General features: G+C 64.7%; 3 protein-coding genes across 4 annotated transcripts in view; 2 read left to right on the forward strand and 1 right to left on the reverse strand.

The window, feature by feature from the left end:
• WDR6 (WD repeat domain 6) overlaps positions 1-2,166 on the forward strand; it is a 5,192-nt gene extending 3,026 nt beyond the window's left edge. Inside the window, exons 3-6 of the mRNA XM_065074660.1 lie at positions 33-128; positions 333-449; positions 638-756; positions 872-2,166. Coding sequence (XP_064930732.1) covers positions 33-128; positions 333-449; positions 638-756; positions 872-1,356 — 817 coding nt within the window. The 3' untranslated portion in view covers positions 1,357-2,166. The remainder of the gene's footprint in view (positions 1-32; positions 129-332; positions 450-637; positions 757-871) is intronic.
• On the reverse strand, positions 2,039-7,611 carry DALRD3 (DALR anticodon binding domain containing 3). Its single transcript, XM_065074681.1, has 13 exons — positions 7,189-7,611; positions 6,827-7,113; positions 6,469-6,746; positions 6,156-6,214; positions 5,951-6,073; positions 4,992-5,062; positions 4,454-4,512; positions 4,035-4,117; positions 3,835-3,958; positions 3,647-3,705; positions 3,423-3,536; positions 3,134-3,202; positions 2,039-2,567 (listed from the first exon to the last, which is right to left on the reverse strand). The coding sequence occupies exons 1-13, from the start codon at positions 7,594-7,596 to the stop codon at positions 2,448-2,450; spliced, it is 1,854 nt and encodes a 617-aa protein (XP_064930753.1). The 5' UTR covers positions 7,597-7,611; the 3' UTR covers positions 2,039-2,447.
• On the forward strand, positions 7,375-13,467 carry NDUFAF3 (NADH:ubiquinone oxidoreductase complex assembly factor 3). 2 transcript variants are annotated; one of them, XM_065074729.1, is made up of 5 exons: positions 7,375-7,510; positions 11,548-11,740; positions 11,835-11,901; positions 12,199-12,299; positions 12,457-13,467. In XM_065074729.1, exons 2-5 carry the CDS (start codon positions 11,642-11,644, stop codon positions 12,565-12,567), a joined length of 378 nt encoding a protein of 125 aa, XP_064930801.1. In that variant the 5' UTR covers positions 7,375-7,510; positions 11,548-11,641; the 3' UTR covers positions 12,568-13,467. The 2 variants fall into 2 exon arrangements, with proteins under 2 accessions (XP_064930801.1, XP_064930800.1); XM_065074728.1 differs by lacking the exon at positions 7,375-7,510 and adding an exon at positions 11,231-11,386.
• The last annotated feature ends 523 nt before the right edge of the window (positions 13,468-13,990 follow it).

Raw genomic sequence — 13,990 nt, forward strand, 5'->3', positions numbered from 1 at the left:
AGGTGTTGGTGAGTGTCACACGTTTGCCACAGATACATGTCCCTCTCCGTCATACCTGGGACCAGCTCTGAGCAGCTGCCGACACCCTGGGAGTTCCTGGCTGCTGCCTGCAGCGATGCATCAGTCCGGTGAGGAACCGTGTTGGGGCCTGGCAGGGAGAAAGGAGCTGGGCTGGTATCGGAGGATGGGAGCAGAGCGGGATCCGCGGAGGAGGCTGCTGCCATGGCTGTGGCCAGCCCAGAGCCGGGAGCAGGATGGCGCGTGGTGGGAAGCAGGGGCAGAGGTGCTGGGAGCCCCTTCTCCCGTGGCTGACTGCTCCCCGTCCATCACAGGGTCTTTGGGCTGCTGGAGGCCGCTCGGAAGCTGGTGCTGGTGGCGGAGTCGTTTCACCACCAGCGCTGTGTGCTGAAGGTGGAGGCGTTCCTGCACACACGGGCAGGCGGGGAGAGGTGAGCCCCGAATGCTGTGCTGTGACCTCCGGGGAGAAGCATCCAGGGATGGCAGCTTAGCAGGCAGAGAGAAAGGAGAAATCGCTCCATGGGGGCTGTTCTGCTGCTTCCCCGGATCTTGGTGGGGACCCTCGGGGCTGCTGGTCACAGGTCTGCAGCCGGAGGCTCCCCCATCACCTCCCTTCTAGGAGACACCTCCTGTGCAGCGCAGCCACTGATGGTAGTGTCGCCTTCTGGGACATCACCAGCCCCATCAAGGACGCAGTGGACGCCCTGCACCGAGGGGAGGGCGAGATGCAGCCCCTGGGTGGGTGCAGCTGCTGGCACCTCAGCTCTGTCCCTGAGGGCAGCCACACTGGTGGCTTCTCTGTGCCCTCTGGCCAGGGTGAGCATTTCTCTCCTGACCGAGCCTCTTTTCCCAGCCCTGGGCACGCCGCTGCTCACCGTCATGGCCCACAGCTGCGGCGTGAACAGCCTCCACATCCACCGGACACCGGAGGGACCGTACCTAGTGGCCAGCGGCAGCGACGATGGCTCCATCCATGTCTGCCTGCTGGAGGTGTCCCTGGGCGAGGGCACAGCAGGGACCTGCCTGCGTGTCCTGGAGCGGGTGGCCAGGCCCTGCGCCCATGCCGCACACGTGACGGGGATACGGGTGCTGCGGCCGGACCTGCTGCTCTCGGCCTCGGTGGACCAGCGCCTGACGCTGTGGCGCCGGGGCCCAGGTGGGCTGGACGTGCTCAGCACCACCTTCTTCCACGTGCCCGACCTGGCAGAGCTGGACTGCTGGGAGGTGACGGAGGCCGGGGGGGTGCTGAGCTACTGCTGCGTGCTCTGTGGGCAGGGGCTGGAGGTGCTGCGTGGCACATGCCCCCCTGAGCCCCCTCCACTAGAGGCTCCCCAGTAACAGGGCAGGCAACCAGCACATCCTGCTCCCCCCTGGTCCGGGGAGGGCACCCTGCCTGTCCCCACAGCTCTAATGCTGATGTGTCCCCTCTTGAGGAGACAGGTGTGCTCGGCCTCTTTGGGGACAGCACAGCCTCATCTGGAGCATTTGAGGCTGGTGTCTCAGGGGTAGGAGGCAGATGTGGCCCATCCTGGACCAGCTCACAGCTCCCCAGGCAATTAAGGGGCAGGGCTCCCTGTGCAGGAGAAGCTCTTCCTCCCCAGCGCTGAGGGACCTATGCCCAGGCTCTCCAGCCCTGGTCCCAAAGAGGAACCTGCTCAGGAGGGGGCTGAGCATCATGCCCAGCCCCGGGAGCGTGAGCGCAGCAGGACCCCAAGACTGGTTGGGCACTGGTGGCTGCAGCCTCATGCTCCTGGGGACAGGGCCCTGTGTGACAACCCTGACCCTGCAGTGCTGGGGACCATGCAGAAATAAGTGGGGATACTGATCCTCCACGGCAGTGGAGATGTGTGGGGCCAGCCTGGGCCAGGACTCAGAGCAGCCCTTCCAACCTGCCTCACACCAAGTGGTTGTTCCGCATAGCAGCAGGACCCATGACAGCTGCAGCTCAGGGAAGGACAAGAAGCTGCACGTGGTCCCTGTGTGGAGCAAAGTGCCGCAATGGGGTCAGAAACACACAATGTTTGTCCAGGAACACGTGTATTACGCTCTGGTACTGGAGCCTGGTCTGGGCCCCAGTGGGAGCCTCGAGCCTCAGGAGCTCCCTGCCAGCACGGAGCCACCATCAATAAACGGCTTTAAGGGATGCAAGGTTGGTGTTTGGCTTTGTGGTGTCCTGGTCCCCAGTGCCACCTCCCCCGTGCTCCCCAGCCCGGCTCCTGCTGGGTACGGCCATGGGGTGCACATAGCCAAACCCCCAGAACTTGTGGGCAGTGGGAGGGAAAGTGCCTGTGTGGGGCTGAGATGGTCCCTGGCTCCCTGCCTGCCCGCGGGGCAGCCCCTCACCCTGCCAGGGGACATACCCTGTCCTTCCCCTCATGGCACGTTGTCCTGGAGCCTGTCACACCGTGGCACAGCTCTTCAGCAGAGGTTCAGATCTGGCTGAGTGGAGCGAGGTGCAGAGTGGCCAGGGCGCTGTGGAACATGTCCCTCACTGCTCCCAGCAGCTGCAGGCGGGCAAACATCTGGTCAAAGAGGTGAGGGAACGGCTCCTGCAGGGAGAACGGCCGTGACTTGAGGCTGGTGGCCCTATTTCCCCTCACCAGGCTGGCCCGACAGGCACTGCTGTCTCCATGCCCTGCGTATGCATCCTTGCGGGGCTGGTGGGGGGCTGCATCACATCCCGGCCACCACAGAGGCCCACAGCAACCATCCAGCCTTGGGGATGGCAGCAGGGCCACAGCCCTCCAGCAAACCATAGAAGCATTTTGGTTGGAAGAGATTGAGTCCAACCGTTAACCCAACACCATCACTAAACCATGTTCCTAAGAATCTCATCTACTTGTCTGTTCAACCCTTCCAGGGATGGTGACTCCACCACCTCCCTGGGCAGCCTGTTCCAGTGTTTCACAACCCTTTCTGTGAAAAAAATTTTCCTAACATCCAATCTAAACCTCCCCAAGTGCATCTTGAGGCCATTCCCTCTTGTTCTATTCCTTGCTACTTGAGAGAAGAAACCAACACCCTCCTCGCTACAACCTCCCTTCAGGTAGTTGTAGAGAGTGAGAAGGTCTCCCCTGACCACCCTTTTCTCCATGACCCAGAATATCCGACTCACCCCCAGGATGTGGACCCGGTTGTAGTAGGAGCTGAAATCCATGCTGAGCTGGATCAGGAACTTGCACACCTGCAACAGAGAGAGCTGCTGCTGGCACGGCGGGGTCAGGCTGGTCTTGGGCCCGTCTCCACCCCACACACAGCAGGAGCAGCCCCAGGGTGCTGTGGCCTCTTTCCTCGGCACTGCCCGTGTCACTCACTGGTGGGCAGCACCCTGTGGGTGTGCAGCTGTGCCCTGCGCTGGGACCGTTGGAGCAGCACCCGTGGGTGCTCCAGACTGTGGCACTTACTGTCTCTGTGTTGGCCGTGATCCGGATCCCCTTGCTGGGTGGGGGCAGCTGCGCTGCCTGCTGCAGGACTTCAGGGAAGGGCAGGAGGTAGTTGAAGAGCAGGAGCCATTCACCCTGTGAAAGGATCACTTGTGCCAGAGAGGGGCGGATCCTCGCAGGCCAGCAGCACCCATCACCAGAGCTGAGGGCACGCAGGTCCCTGCACTCCCCTGCTCAGCGCTCACCTCTTCCCGCAGGCAGGAGAAGTCCAGTTCTGATGGTGGTGGCAGAGATGGGTACGTGCCTGGTAAGAGGTGGCAGGCTGTTGTTGTGGCCAGAGAAGCCCCTGTGGCTCCAGGCATGAGGAACAGCCCAGGAGCGGCTGAGAGGAGCATGGAGGGGCTGAGAGGAGGATGGAGGGGCTGGCGCTCACCCTGCTCCACGGCCCGCTGGTAGGTGTCGAAGAGTGTAGCCAGGCGGGCACAGTTGTACATCACAAAGGCACCGCTCTTGGTTCCCTTTGTGGAAATGCTGCTGTTCTCCAGGTCCAGGGTGATCTGAGGGCAGGGAGAAGTCGCATTCCAGACGTCCTGGCATTCGCCTGCCTCTGCTCTGCACAAACCCCCATCCTACCTGACTGCGGTGTGCAGTACTCAGCATCTCAAACCTGATGGCAGCTGCTGTGAGGGTGTCAATCACCTCAGTCCAGGCCTCATCTGTGGAGAACACAAGTGGCATCACACACAGCTCGCTCCATTCCTGTGTAATGTCACCCTCAGAAGGGCACCTCCCCCGGAGCCAAGGTGCTCCAGTGGAAGCTGGGGACCACTCCACTTCCCCAGCCCTGGCCCCCAGCTGCAGGTGCTGCTCTGTGCCTGTGTCCCCCTGGCAATTTAAACACCTTCCTCCACACCAGGTCAGCACCTGGCTCTGCAGCAGAGGGGAGAGGAAGCACCGCTGGCTGCAGACACAGAGGGGGGACGCTCACAGGAGCAGTGGAGATAGGGATGGAGCGGCATCTGCGCACGTGGAGCCACAGATCAAACCCTCACCTTGTGCCAGCTCCCCGTACTTCATCACGGAGGCTTCGTACATCTGGCGCCTTCGGAGCCTGGGAGGAACACAGACACTCACAGTCACTGCCCCTGCCTGAGCCGGCCCCAGAGAGCATCCCAGGGCTCCCCCCAGCCTTGCGGCTGCTCAGGGCAGAGCAGCCAAAGTGGTACAAAAGCTCCAGGAGCTGGGCAGGGACAGCTGCACCGTGGGCGCTGCCTGGAGAGGGCTGCAAGGAAGCCAGCCCCGTGCCAGGGCCGTGCACTAATGCACGAAGGCGGGGAGACACCACCCCGCACCACCCATCTCCTGCTGCTGCCTGAGAGGGCCAGAAGCAGCATTAAGGCTGGGGAGGGCTCTATGGCCTCCCTTCTGCACCTCCAGTCCTTGAAACAGCCCTAAGGTCACAGAAAACAGAATGGAGAGTCCACACAGAACTCTCCACATGCCACCAGCTCGCTCAGCGCTGCAGCTTGGCTGCCTGGGTGCCCACAGGGCCGAGCAGAGAGCAGGGAGCCTCGCTACACACCAACTTACTGGAAGTACTGGTCTGCTCCGATGGGCGATGAGGGGTTTGTCACCTTCACTGGACCACAGACGAGGTGTTTCTGAGAGAGAGAGGTGAGGCCGGTGCTGGGGTCAAAGAGTCAGAAGCTTCAACAAAACGCGGTGCAGGAGAATGCCCCTAAAACCAGACCCACTCCAGCTGTGTCCCTGCAGTCTTCTGCACCCACCCCCACTCAGAATCATAGAATCACAGAATCATTCCAGTTGGAAGAGACGCTCAGGATCATTGAGTCAAACCATAACCTAACCTAACTCTAGCACTAAACCATGTCCCTAAGAACCTCATCTACGCACCTTTTAAACCCTTCCAGGGGTGGTGACTCCACCACTTCCCTGGGCAGCCTGTTGCACTGCTTCACAAGCCTTTCTGTGAATAAATTGTTCCCAATGTCCAATCTAAACCTCCCCTGGCACAACTTGAGGCCATTTCCTCTTGTCCACTTGATACTGGGGAGAAGAGACCAACACCCTCCATGCTCCAAACTCCAGTTGCAGACAGCGATAAGGTCTCCCCTCAGCATCTTTTCCTCCAGGCTGAACCCCCAAGGTCCCTCAACCGCTTCCATCACACTTGTGCTCCAGGCCCTGCACCAGCTTCATCACCTCCTCTGCACTCACTCCAGCTCCTCAGTGTCTTGTAGCGAGGGGCCCGAAACTGATCCCAGGGTTCAAAGTGCAGCCTCAGCAGCACCGAGCACAGTGGAACAATCACTTCTCTAGTCCTGCTGGCCACACTATTCCTGACACAAGCCAGCGCTTCAGCACTGAAATCCCAAGGGCAGAGAGGCTGCTCCACCGCCCGGGCCAGAGCATGAAGGCAAAGTGAAGCCTCCCAAGGCTGGGCCTCAGCATTCACTGTGGGGATCACAGGAGGCTGGCTGAGCGCAAGCATGCCAGGGACCTGGTGAGGAGGGTGGCAGGTTCCTCACCTGCAAAGCTGTGTGGGCTCCTGGATCCAAAATCCTCCAGAGCAGATCCAGCTGCTGCTGCTGGAATTCCTCCTCACAGCTCACCACGTGCACGATGCTGCAGCAGCTCCCCTGGCCTCCAGCCTGCAGCAGAGCACAGCAGGGAGCTCACACACCATCGTGCTACAGAAGGGAATGAGGTCTGGGAAGCGTGAGTGTTACTCACCGTGCACTGCAGAACGGCTTGCTGCAGCTCAGCCAAGGCCTGCAGCTTCCCCTCTGTCACTGGAAGGAGGAAGGACATTCAGAGCGGGACACAAGAGCTTGCCACCCGCCACCACCCCACCCCATCGGGTCTGCCCCAGCCTGTCTGCATGTCTGGCTCAAACCAGATTGAAGCGGAATAAGAAGAGAAGGCAATTTGGATTTAAATCCCAATTATTTTCCGTGAAAACAACAGGAAGAAAAGGAAAGAGGCTTGTTTGCAGCTGATCACCTCCCTGCTGTCACGGTAGAGGAGCTGTACACGTGAGGCTCACCGAGAAGGACATCCAGGTTGGGGTCGTAGCCCACCAGGCCCTGCTGCTCCACGAAGCTCTTCAAGCGCACAGCACAGATGGCACCCGGCAGCGGAGCTGTGCCCGCGCCCTGCTCACGGCCAGCGGCACAGGGCGACCGGCCCAGCGCTCGTTTCAAGGCCGAGACGGCATCGGGGAGGGCCGAGCCGGCAGAGCCGGAGGGCCAGTCGACGCGAAGCTGCCGCAGGAGCTCCCGGCTCCCCTCGTCGGCCAGGGCAGGGACCAGGCGGACACCGGCCCTGCGGGAGAGGGAGAGGAGGGCGCTGGCAGCGCGGGGCCAGGCGGCGGGGCCGGGGCCGGGGCCGGGGCCGGCACTCACCCCTGGGCGCGCAGCAGCCGGGCCAGGTGTTCGGCCAGCAGGAGGGGGCGGAGGTGGCGGGGCCGCAGGGCGGGGGCGCCGCGCAGCGCCGGGCAGTGCAGAACCACCCAGCGGCCCGGGGGCTCGGCCGCGGGCGCCGGGCCGGGCGGGGGCCCCAGCAGGCGCCGAAAGGCCTCGGGGCGCCGCAGCTGCACCGCCAGCCCCGCCGGCGTCTGCCGACAGCCCCGCACCGCCAGCACCCCCGGGCCCCCCAGTGACGTCACGCTCGCCATGACGTCAGCGGGCACCTGCCGGGGACACGGCGACGAGTCAGGGCCGGCGCAGGCCTCGCCCCGCGGTTCCCCCGCCCCGCCGCGGCCTACCTGCCCGCCGGGAAACGCGGCGCTCAGAGCGGCCTGCGGCGCCAGGAAGTCCCGGTGCCGCAGGTTTCGGGCGCCGCTTTCCTTCCGCCAGAGCCCCGCGGGCCGCCCCAGCGCCCCGTTCAGCGCCCGCAGCGTCGCCGCCACCCCCGGCCGCTCCTCGCCCGTCTCCATGGCAGCCCAGCCACCACTTCCGCCGGGGCCCAAGTGACGTCGCCCACGCGCGCGCCCTCCCCGGCCGGCAGCCGCCATGTTGGGCGCGGCGCGCAGCGCTCCCGGGCGGCCACGTTGAGCGGGTTGGATGGATCCCGCGGCCATCTTGGAGGTAACGGGTGCGGGGCCGCCATGATGGGCGTGGCGGGCAGCGGGGCCGCCATGATGGGTGTGGCGGGAGCGCGGCGGGGCCGCCATGATGGGTGTGGCGGAGCGGGGCCGCCATGATGGGTGTGGCGGAGCGGGGCGGGGCCGCCATGATGGGTGTGGCGGGGCGGGGCGGGGCCGGGCGCACTGGCAGTCGCTCTGAACACCTTCAGTGGCGGCACAGAGGAAGTATCGTTTGGGGCTTTTTTTTCAAATACTACAACCCATTAGGCAAATAACTAGTTTAAAATGAAACACTGCTTTTCTAAACGGTCACACAGCACAGAGGGTGTATTCTCCACTTTGTTCCGTTTTTAAGAAGGTAATAACAATAAGGAGAAAGAGTTCTCTGAATTTCTTTGTGCCTCCTCCAAACAATAAGACCGAGAGACAATTTAGCACCTGTAGAAGAAATAGTCTATTTTGTTAAAACATAGAGAAAACAATAGTAAGAACTATAAGAAAAATCATCTGCACAATAAGGAAAAATCAGCTTTACCTAAATCAGAGAAGCAATGGGACACGAAACAAGAAAAAATGAGCCCGTCACTACAACACACAACCATAATGACCCGTGTTTGATCCATCCGCTTTAATATTTGGCACCTGTTAGCAGCCGGTGCCCCAGGGCTGACCGCCCCAGCGCAGGGGCTGCTGCCGCACCGAGGAGGGGGAGCGCCCGCCAGCCCCCAGGGCCGCTCCTGCCAACCAAACCCACCGGGAGCAGGACCGGATGAGCTCTGAAGGTCTTCCCAAGCCAGACTATTCCATGCTGGGTCCATGCCTGCCATCCTCTCCTCCGAGCCTGCCCGCTGGACCTGGCAGGGGACGGGTGCGACGAGCTGCCCTCCCGCCCAGCGCATTAGCAACGTGTCCCGCTCGCCAGCACCAGGAGGAAGTCGGTGGAAATGATTAGATTGCGCCATTGTGGTCTTGATTACATCTGCAGAGCTGAGCTGCTCTGTGGCTGCGGTGTCTCCAGAGAAGGGGCCCACGCTGCTGCCGCGTCCCCGAATGGTGCAGCCAGGGCTGCCACTCCAATGTGGGGACGGGGCCCGGCACGTGACACCAGGCCAGGTGGCGGGGAGCAGGAACCCAGGAAGCACCAAACCACCCCCGCGGCAGCGAGGAGCACGTGTCCCGGGAGCTGGGGACCTCGCTCCCTTCCCGCCCGCCCTGCGGGGCCGGGGGGGCCGCTCTGCCCGCGGGGCCCAAACCGGTTCCTCCAGGGCTCGTGTGCACGGGGGGCCGGGGCGAGGGCAGATCCTGGCAGCATGGCCGGTTGTGCGGCTCTGCCGGGTACACGGCGGCTGTTTTCGGGGCTGCAGCCAGTGCGAACGCACAGCCCTGGGGCAGGAGTGGGGACACGTCCCCCAGCTCACAGGGGTGCCTGTGTCACCCCCCCAGCAGTGCGGGGCCGTGCTGCGGTGGGGTGCTCCCTGCACCACCCACAGCCAAGAGGTGATCTGAGAATCGCTGCTCACACCAGACCAACTGCTGACTGTCCGCAGGGCAGGAGCTGTCCTGGACCCCTGCCTGGGGGGGGACACACCGGCAGGGCAGGGAGCACGCTCAGACTTTGTGTCGCTGCTTGGAGGGGTCCGGGCTGGATCCGTCCCATCCCCAGAGCACCAGGGTCCCCGCAGGCAGCCCACGTGAGCCTGGCGGTGCAGCGGCCCTGGGGGGCTCTCGGAGGCACCGAAAGAGCTTTGGACAGACACGACATCCCCGATGGCCTCAGGCTGCCCGCTCAGCGGGAGTGATCGTGTCATTCCAAAGCCGTCTCTCTCCCAAGGGACAGGTGCTGCCCAGGCACCGCTCACCCCAGCCAGCACCGGGGGGCTGCTGGGGGGACAGGGAGAGCCTGGCGTGGGCTGGCAGCGGCAGGAAGCTCATGTGGCATCTCGTGACCGTTGCAACCCTGGCGCAGGTGGCCACATCCACCACTCAGCACGCTCGCCCCGGCAGCGGGTCCCCAGGAAGTAAGCTGCTGGTTTTAGCTGTTGGGGACACAAGACCGCTGGAGAGCCCCAAGCCCCAGTGTGGGGGGCTGGGCAGCTGTGATCCCGCATCCCAACACCCCCCTCCTCCCTGTGTGGCCCCCACATGCTGCCCCAGCCCCACAGGGGAATTGGAGTGGGGCAAGCGGCTCTTGCCTGGTGCTGGGCCTGGCGCAGGGCGGCAGCGGGGTGGGGGGCGCATGGGGCGAGGCAGGGGCGGGAGCGCGGGTAACGAAACCCCAGGGCAGCTGGGTGCAGCAGGGACAGCTGCTTTTGGGATTCCGTTGCCCGCGCCGGCGCCGCGGAGAGACGGGCACGGGGGCCACCGCCACTCTGACCCCGGGGTGGCCGTTGGGCCAAGTGGGAGAGAGGATGACTTACCGCCAGGGAGCTGCACGGGAGCCAGGCTGGTTGTGGCTGGGGGTGCCGGCAGCAGCCGGGGTTGTGCCACAGGCTCCCCCCGCGCTGCGGGCTGGGTGCCAAGGGGAGGGTGACGCGGCTGAGCCAAAAGGAAACGGCTCCGAACAAAGCCCCGGTGGGGCTGGAGCATCTGGTGCCAGCCCAGGCGCCCCCGGCGAGGCCCAGAAACCCGAGCTGTCCCCGAGGGAGGGCACCCGCCCCGGCACCTGCGCCCAGCACGGGCCAGCACGGTCCTGCTGCTGCCAGCGCCACCGGCCCCCGGCCCCGCCACGGGGGAAGTGAAACCCGCCGGGGAACCCCACTGGCTGCACGCGCTGCTCACACGCTGCTCGCCGAGGGGACGCGGGACCCTGCCCTTGAGCGAGGCCGCCTGTCTGTGGGGTGCTGGGGGCTCCTGACGCCTTCGCACCCTGGCACTGCATGGCACGGTGGCGGGAAAAGTCCCATCGTGTCGCCTGGGAGCTTCCCGGTAACTCTCCCGGTGCCAAGGCTCTGCTGGCCCCAGGTGGGACATTCGTGCCCTGCCCCCGGGCACCCCCCTGAGCCCCCAGTTCCCTGCCCCCGCTGCCATCAGCCCCACCGAGTGCGACACGGAGCAGAGGGGAAGGCGGGACCCGCAGCCCGCGGTGCTCGGGGAGTCACAGGGGCGGCTCGGGGGGCTCAGCCCGGCTGCAGCAGCCGCCTGTCGGCGGGACACACCGTGCCGAGGGGCACAGCAGGGAGCACAGCCACGGGGCACCGGCGGGGACCCCCGGGAGCCCCCTGCACCGCGGGGCCGGGCGCGGGGACCGGCGGGCGCCCCGCGACTGCGGGACGGGAGCGCAGCCGAACCCCGGTCCTGCTCCCTCCCGCCGTCCGGCCCGGCAACGGAGACCCGGGATCGGGAGCCGCCCGCTGCCCGCTCCCCTCTCACCTCCAGCCCCGCAGCCTCCGGCGCAGCAGCCCGGGCCGGTGTGCGGCCCTCCCGGCGGCGGGGAGCGGGTCGCCCCGGGCGGGACCCCCGCACCTCCGGGGCAGGGCCGGGGGCAGGGCAGCCCTCCGTGCCCCGAGCGCCCCGCACCCGCCGCGCCGCTCCCCGCCCCGCCGCCGCTTTCGGTTTCACTCCGGCGCCGGCCGCAGCCCGCCCCGGGCGCAGCAGGTCGGGGCGGGCCCGGGGGAGGGCGGAGGTGTGGGGGCGTGTAGGTCCCTCCCCGCCGTCCCCCGGCAGGAGGTGGGAGCTCCGCCCGGCCCCGCTTCCCCCCGGTGCCGCTGTCCCAGCCCGGTCGCGCGGGGTTGCCAGCGGCGCCAGCGGCGGCCGCCAGGGGGCGCGCGCTGGGGGTGCGGGGGGCGGGGCCTCCCATCGCTTCCGGCGGCGGCGGGTCGGCCATGGCGGGAGCGGCGCTGCGGCTGCTGGGCCCGGCGGCGCGAAGGGCGGCGAGCGGGTACGGGCAGCGGGGCTGTCACCCTGGGGCTGGGCTGGGGAGACACCGGTGGGGCGGTCGCCGTGGGGCTCACGGTGTGGGGTGACCGTCGGGAGCTCTGTGGGGCTGCCGGGGGGGTGTCCGTGTGCCCCACGTGTCCGCAGCGCTCACCGTCCCCGCAGCGCTCCGTGCCGGGCTCACCGCCTCACCCCGGCGGACGACGAGCTCTACCAGCGGACGCGGGTGACGGTGCTGGAGCCGGAGTCTCCCAACATCATGTTCATCGAGGGCTACACCAGCCGCGGCTTCACCGTCAGCGGGGACCTGGTGGTGGGACCCTGCGCCATCCTGCCCCGCGCCATCCTGCAGTGGAACGTGAGTACCGGGGGGCAGGCGCTGTCACACCCACCGGCGCTGTGGGTGAGCGCCTCGGGGGTCTGCCCGCTCAGTGCCCTCGGTGTCCCCGCAGGTCGGCTCCTACAAGGACATCACGCATGACAGTCTGTCACTGTTCCGGCTGCTGGAGCCCCGAATAGGTGCGTGGGGTGGTGGGGGCCCTGCGCTGTCGCAGCCTGCCCGAGCTGGCTCCTGAGCTGTGCTGGGCTGGCGGGGTTTTGGGGGAAGGAGTTGCTCTCCAGCATCCTTCTGCTCTGCAGCAGCAGCTGGAGTGGCACAGCGGGGCGGGGGGGCACAGCGGGGCAGGTTTCCCCTTCGTTTGGGTTCCTTAGAGGGGGTGGGGGGTGCTGTCGGTCCGTGCAGGGTGGGCCGGTCTGGGCAGAGCAGCCTGAGTGCAGCTCTTGCCCACCCTTGTTGCGGTCACATCCTGCTTGCAGAGATCCTGGTGCTGGGCACAGGAGACAGGGTGGAGCGGCTCCACCCCGCCGTGCTGAAGCAGATGCGGGTGTGCGGGATCGCCGTGGAGGTGCAGGACACGGTGAGGATGGGGTGCGCGTAGGCAGCACCCCAGTGAAGGGGAGGGTGATGGCTACTGGGTGTCCCCCCAACAGGGCTCTGCCTGCCCTGTGTGCCCTGTGGAGAAGGGCTGGGTCCCCTGGACTGGGACTTCACTCCCTCCCTTTTCTCTTTCACAGCCAAATGCGTGTGCAACCTTCAACTTCCTAACAAGTGAAAAACGTATGGCAGCTGCTGGGCTCATCCCTCCGCGGGGCACCTACACGGGGGCTCTTCCCTTGCCTGCCTGAAGCCCCCGTGTTTCACCACTCACCGCGAGGAAATGCTTTGGACTAAACTGCTGGAGCTGCTGGCTGGGTGGTGGCTCTGCTCACAGGAGGGTGTTGTGACATGCATGGACTCAGCTGTGACCCAGAGTCCCTGGCTTCTCAGCCTCGTTTCCCAGTCCAGGCATTGCTGGCAGCTCCACACCCACAGCCCCGCTGTTCTGCCACGGTGCTGCCCGCTGCCTTGGCAGCAAGAAACTGTCACCCCAAGGCTGGTGGGATGAGCTGCACCACCCCCCCCCACCCAGGTGCATTTAGGGCTATACAAGGAAAATACACGTAAACTGGAAGTACAAAGGAATTGCATGGTAGTTAATGCACAGAGTGAGGCTGTAATGTACCCGAGGTATGTGTGCTCGTCACCCTGCGGAGTTGGTGGGGGAATGTGGGCTGGCTGCTGCAGCTCCCTGGGCAGCATGTGTGGTGCCAGAGCTGCCACCTGCCAGCAGCGCCCCCGGCACGGCAGCACCGACAGCTGGTGTGACCCGGCTGGCACTGGCCTGCCCAGGGCTCTCCAGCGCGGTTTAGTGCTGCCCCTCAGCACAGGTGTTCTCGTGAAGCTGCCATTGGTCCCTGGGTGCTACACCCTGTCTTCCTGCAGGCTCAGCTCAAGCAGGGGACAGTCGCTGTCCTGGCCCCTTGCACTGACTCACGGTTGGGGATGTCACTCCTGGGGCAGGGGGTTTGTGCACCTAATCACAACCTCCTGCCTCAAACCCTGCCGCCTCTGCAGTCCCCAGCCCTGAGTCAGGTCATGGGGTGGCTCTGCTTAACGAGGCAGCTGTATTAATGAGCATTTCACACAATTATGTTGTAATTCACGACTGGTTTTAGTATCTGTAAATCTAATTTGACATCACTGTGCTTCGGAGAATTGTTTGGTTGTTTTTTTTTCCAGTGAGCAACCTTACAGACCAAACTGCTGGTAAACACACGCTCTTTGGCAGGAGTGATATTTGCATGTATTGGGACACAGTCCCCCAGTACAGGTGTAAAATACCTTTGTCACCTGGTGTGGCAAGCACAGGCCAAGCCAGGGGGCTTTGCACTGCTCATACATCCAGAAACACGAGTGCCAGCTCCTTTCTAAGCCTGTGCCCTTCCAACATCATTGTCCACAGGCAGTGTGGTGAACAAACTGTACGTGAAGCCTGGACAAGTGATCTGTGCCACCCGCACCACCCAACCAGGGGCTGCTGGGGGACGTGGGGACAGTATCAGATGTTTAGGGAAGAAAGAAAAGGAAGAATTCTCCCCACACATGGGAGAATACAGGTCCAAGGGGCTGGTGTGCGTAAGCAGCTGCAGAACGTTTCCAGGGGCGTGGGGGTGGGTGTGCACACACGTACACAAACACCTTCGTGCTTATTGCAGCAGCTGGCACAGG

Source organism: Columba livia, chromosome 10, assembly GCF_036013475.1.
Source record: "Columba livia isolate bColLiv1 breed racing homer chromosome 10, bColLiv1.pat.W.v2, whole genome shotgun sequence".
NCBI lineage: Eukaryota > Metazoa > Chordata > Aves > Columbiformes > Columbidae > Columba > Columba livia.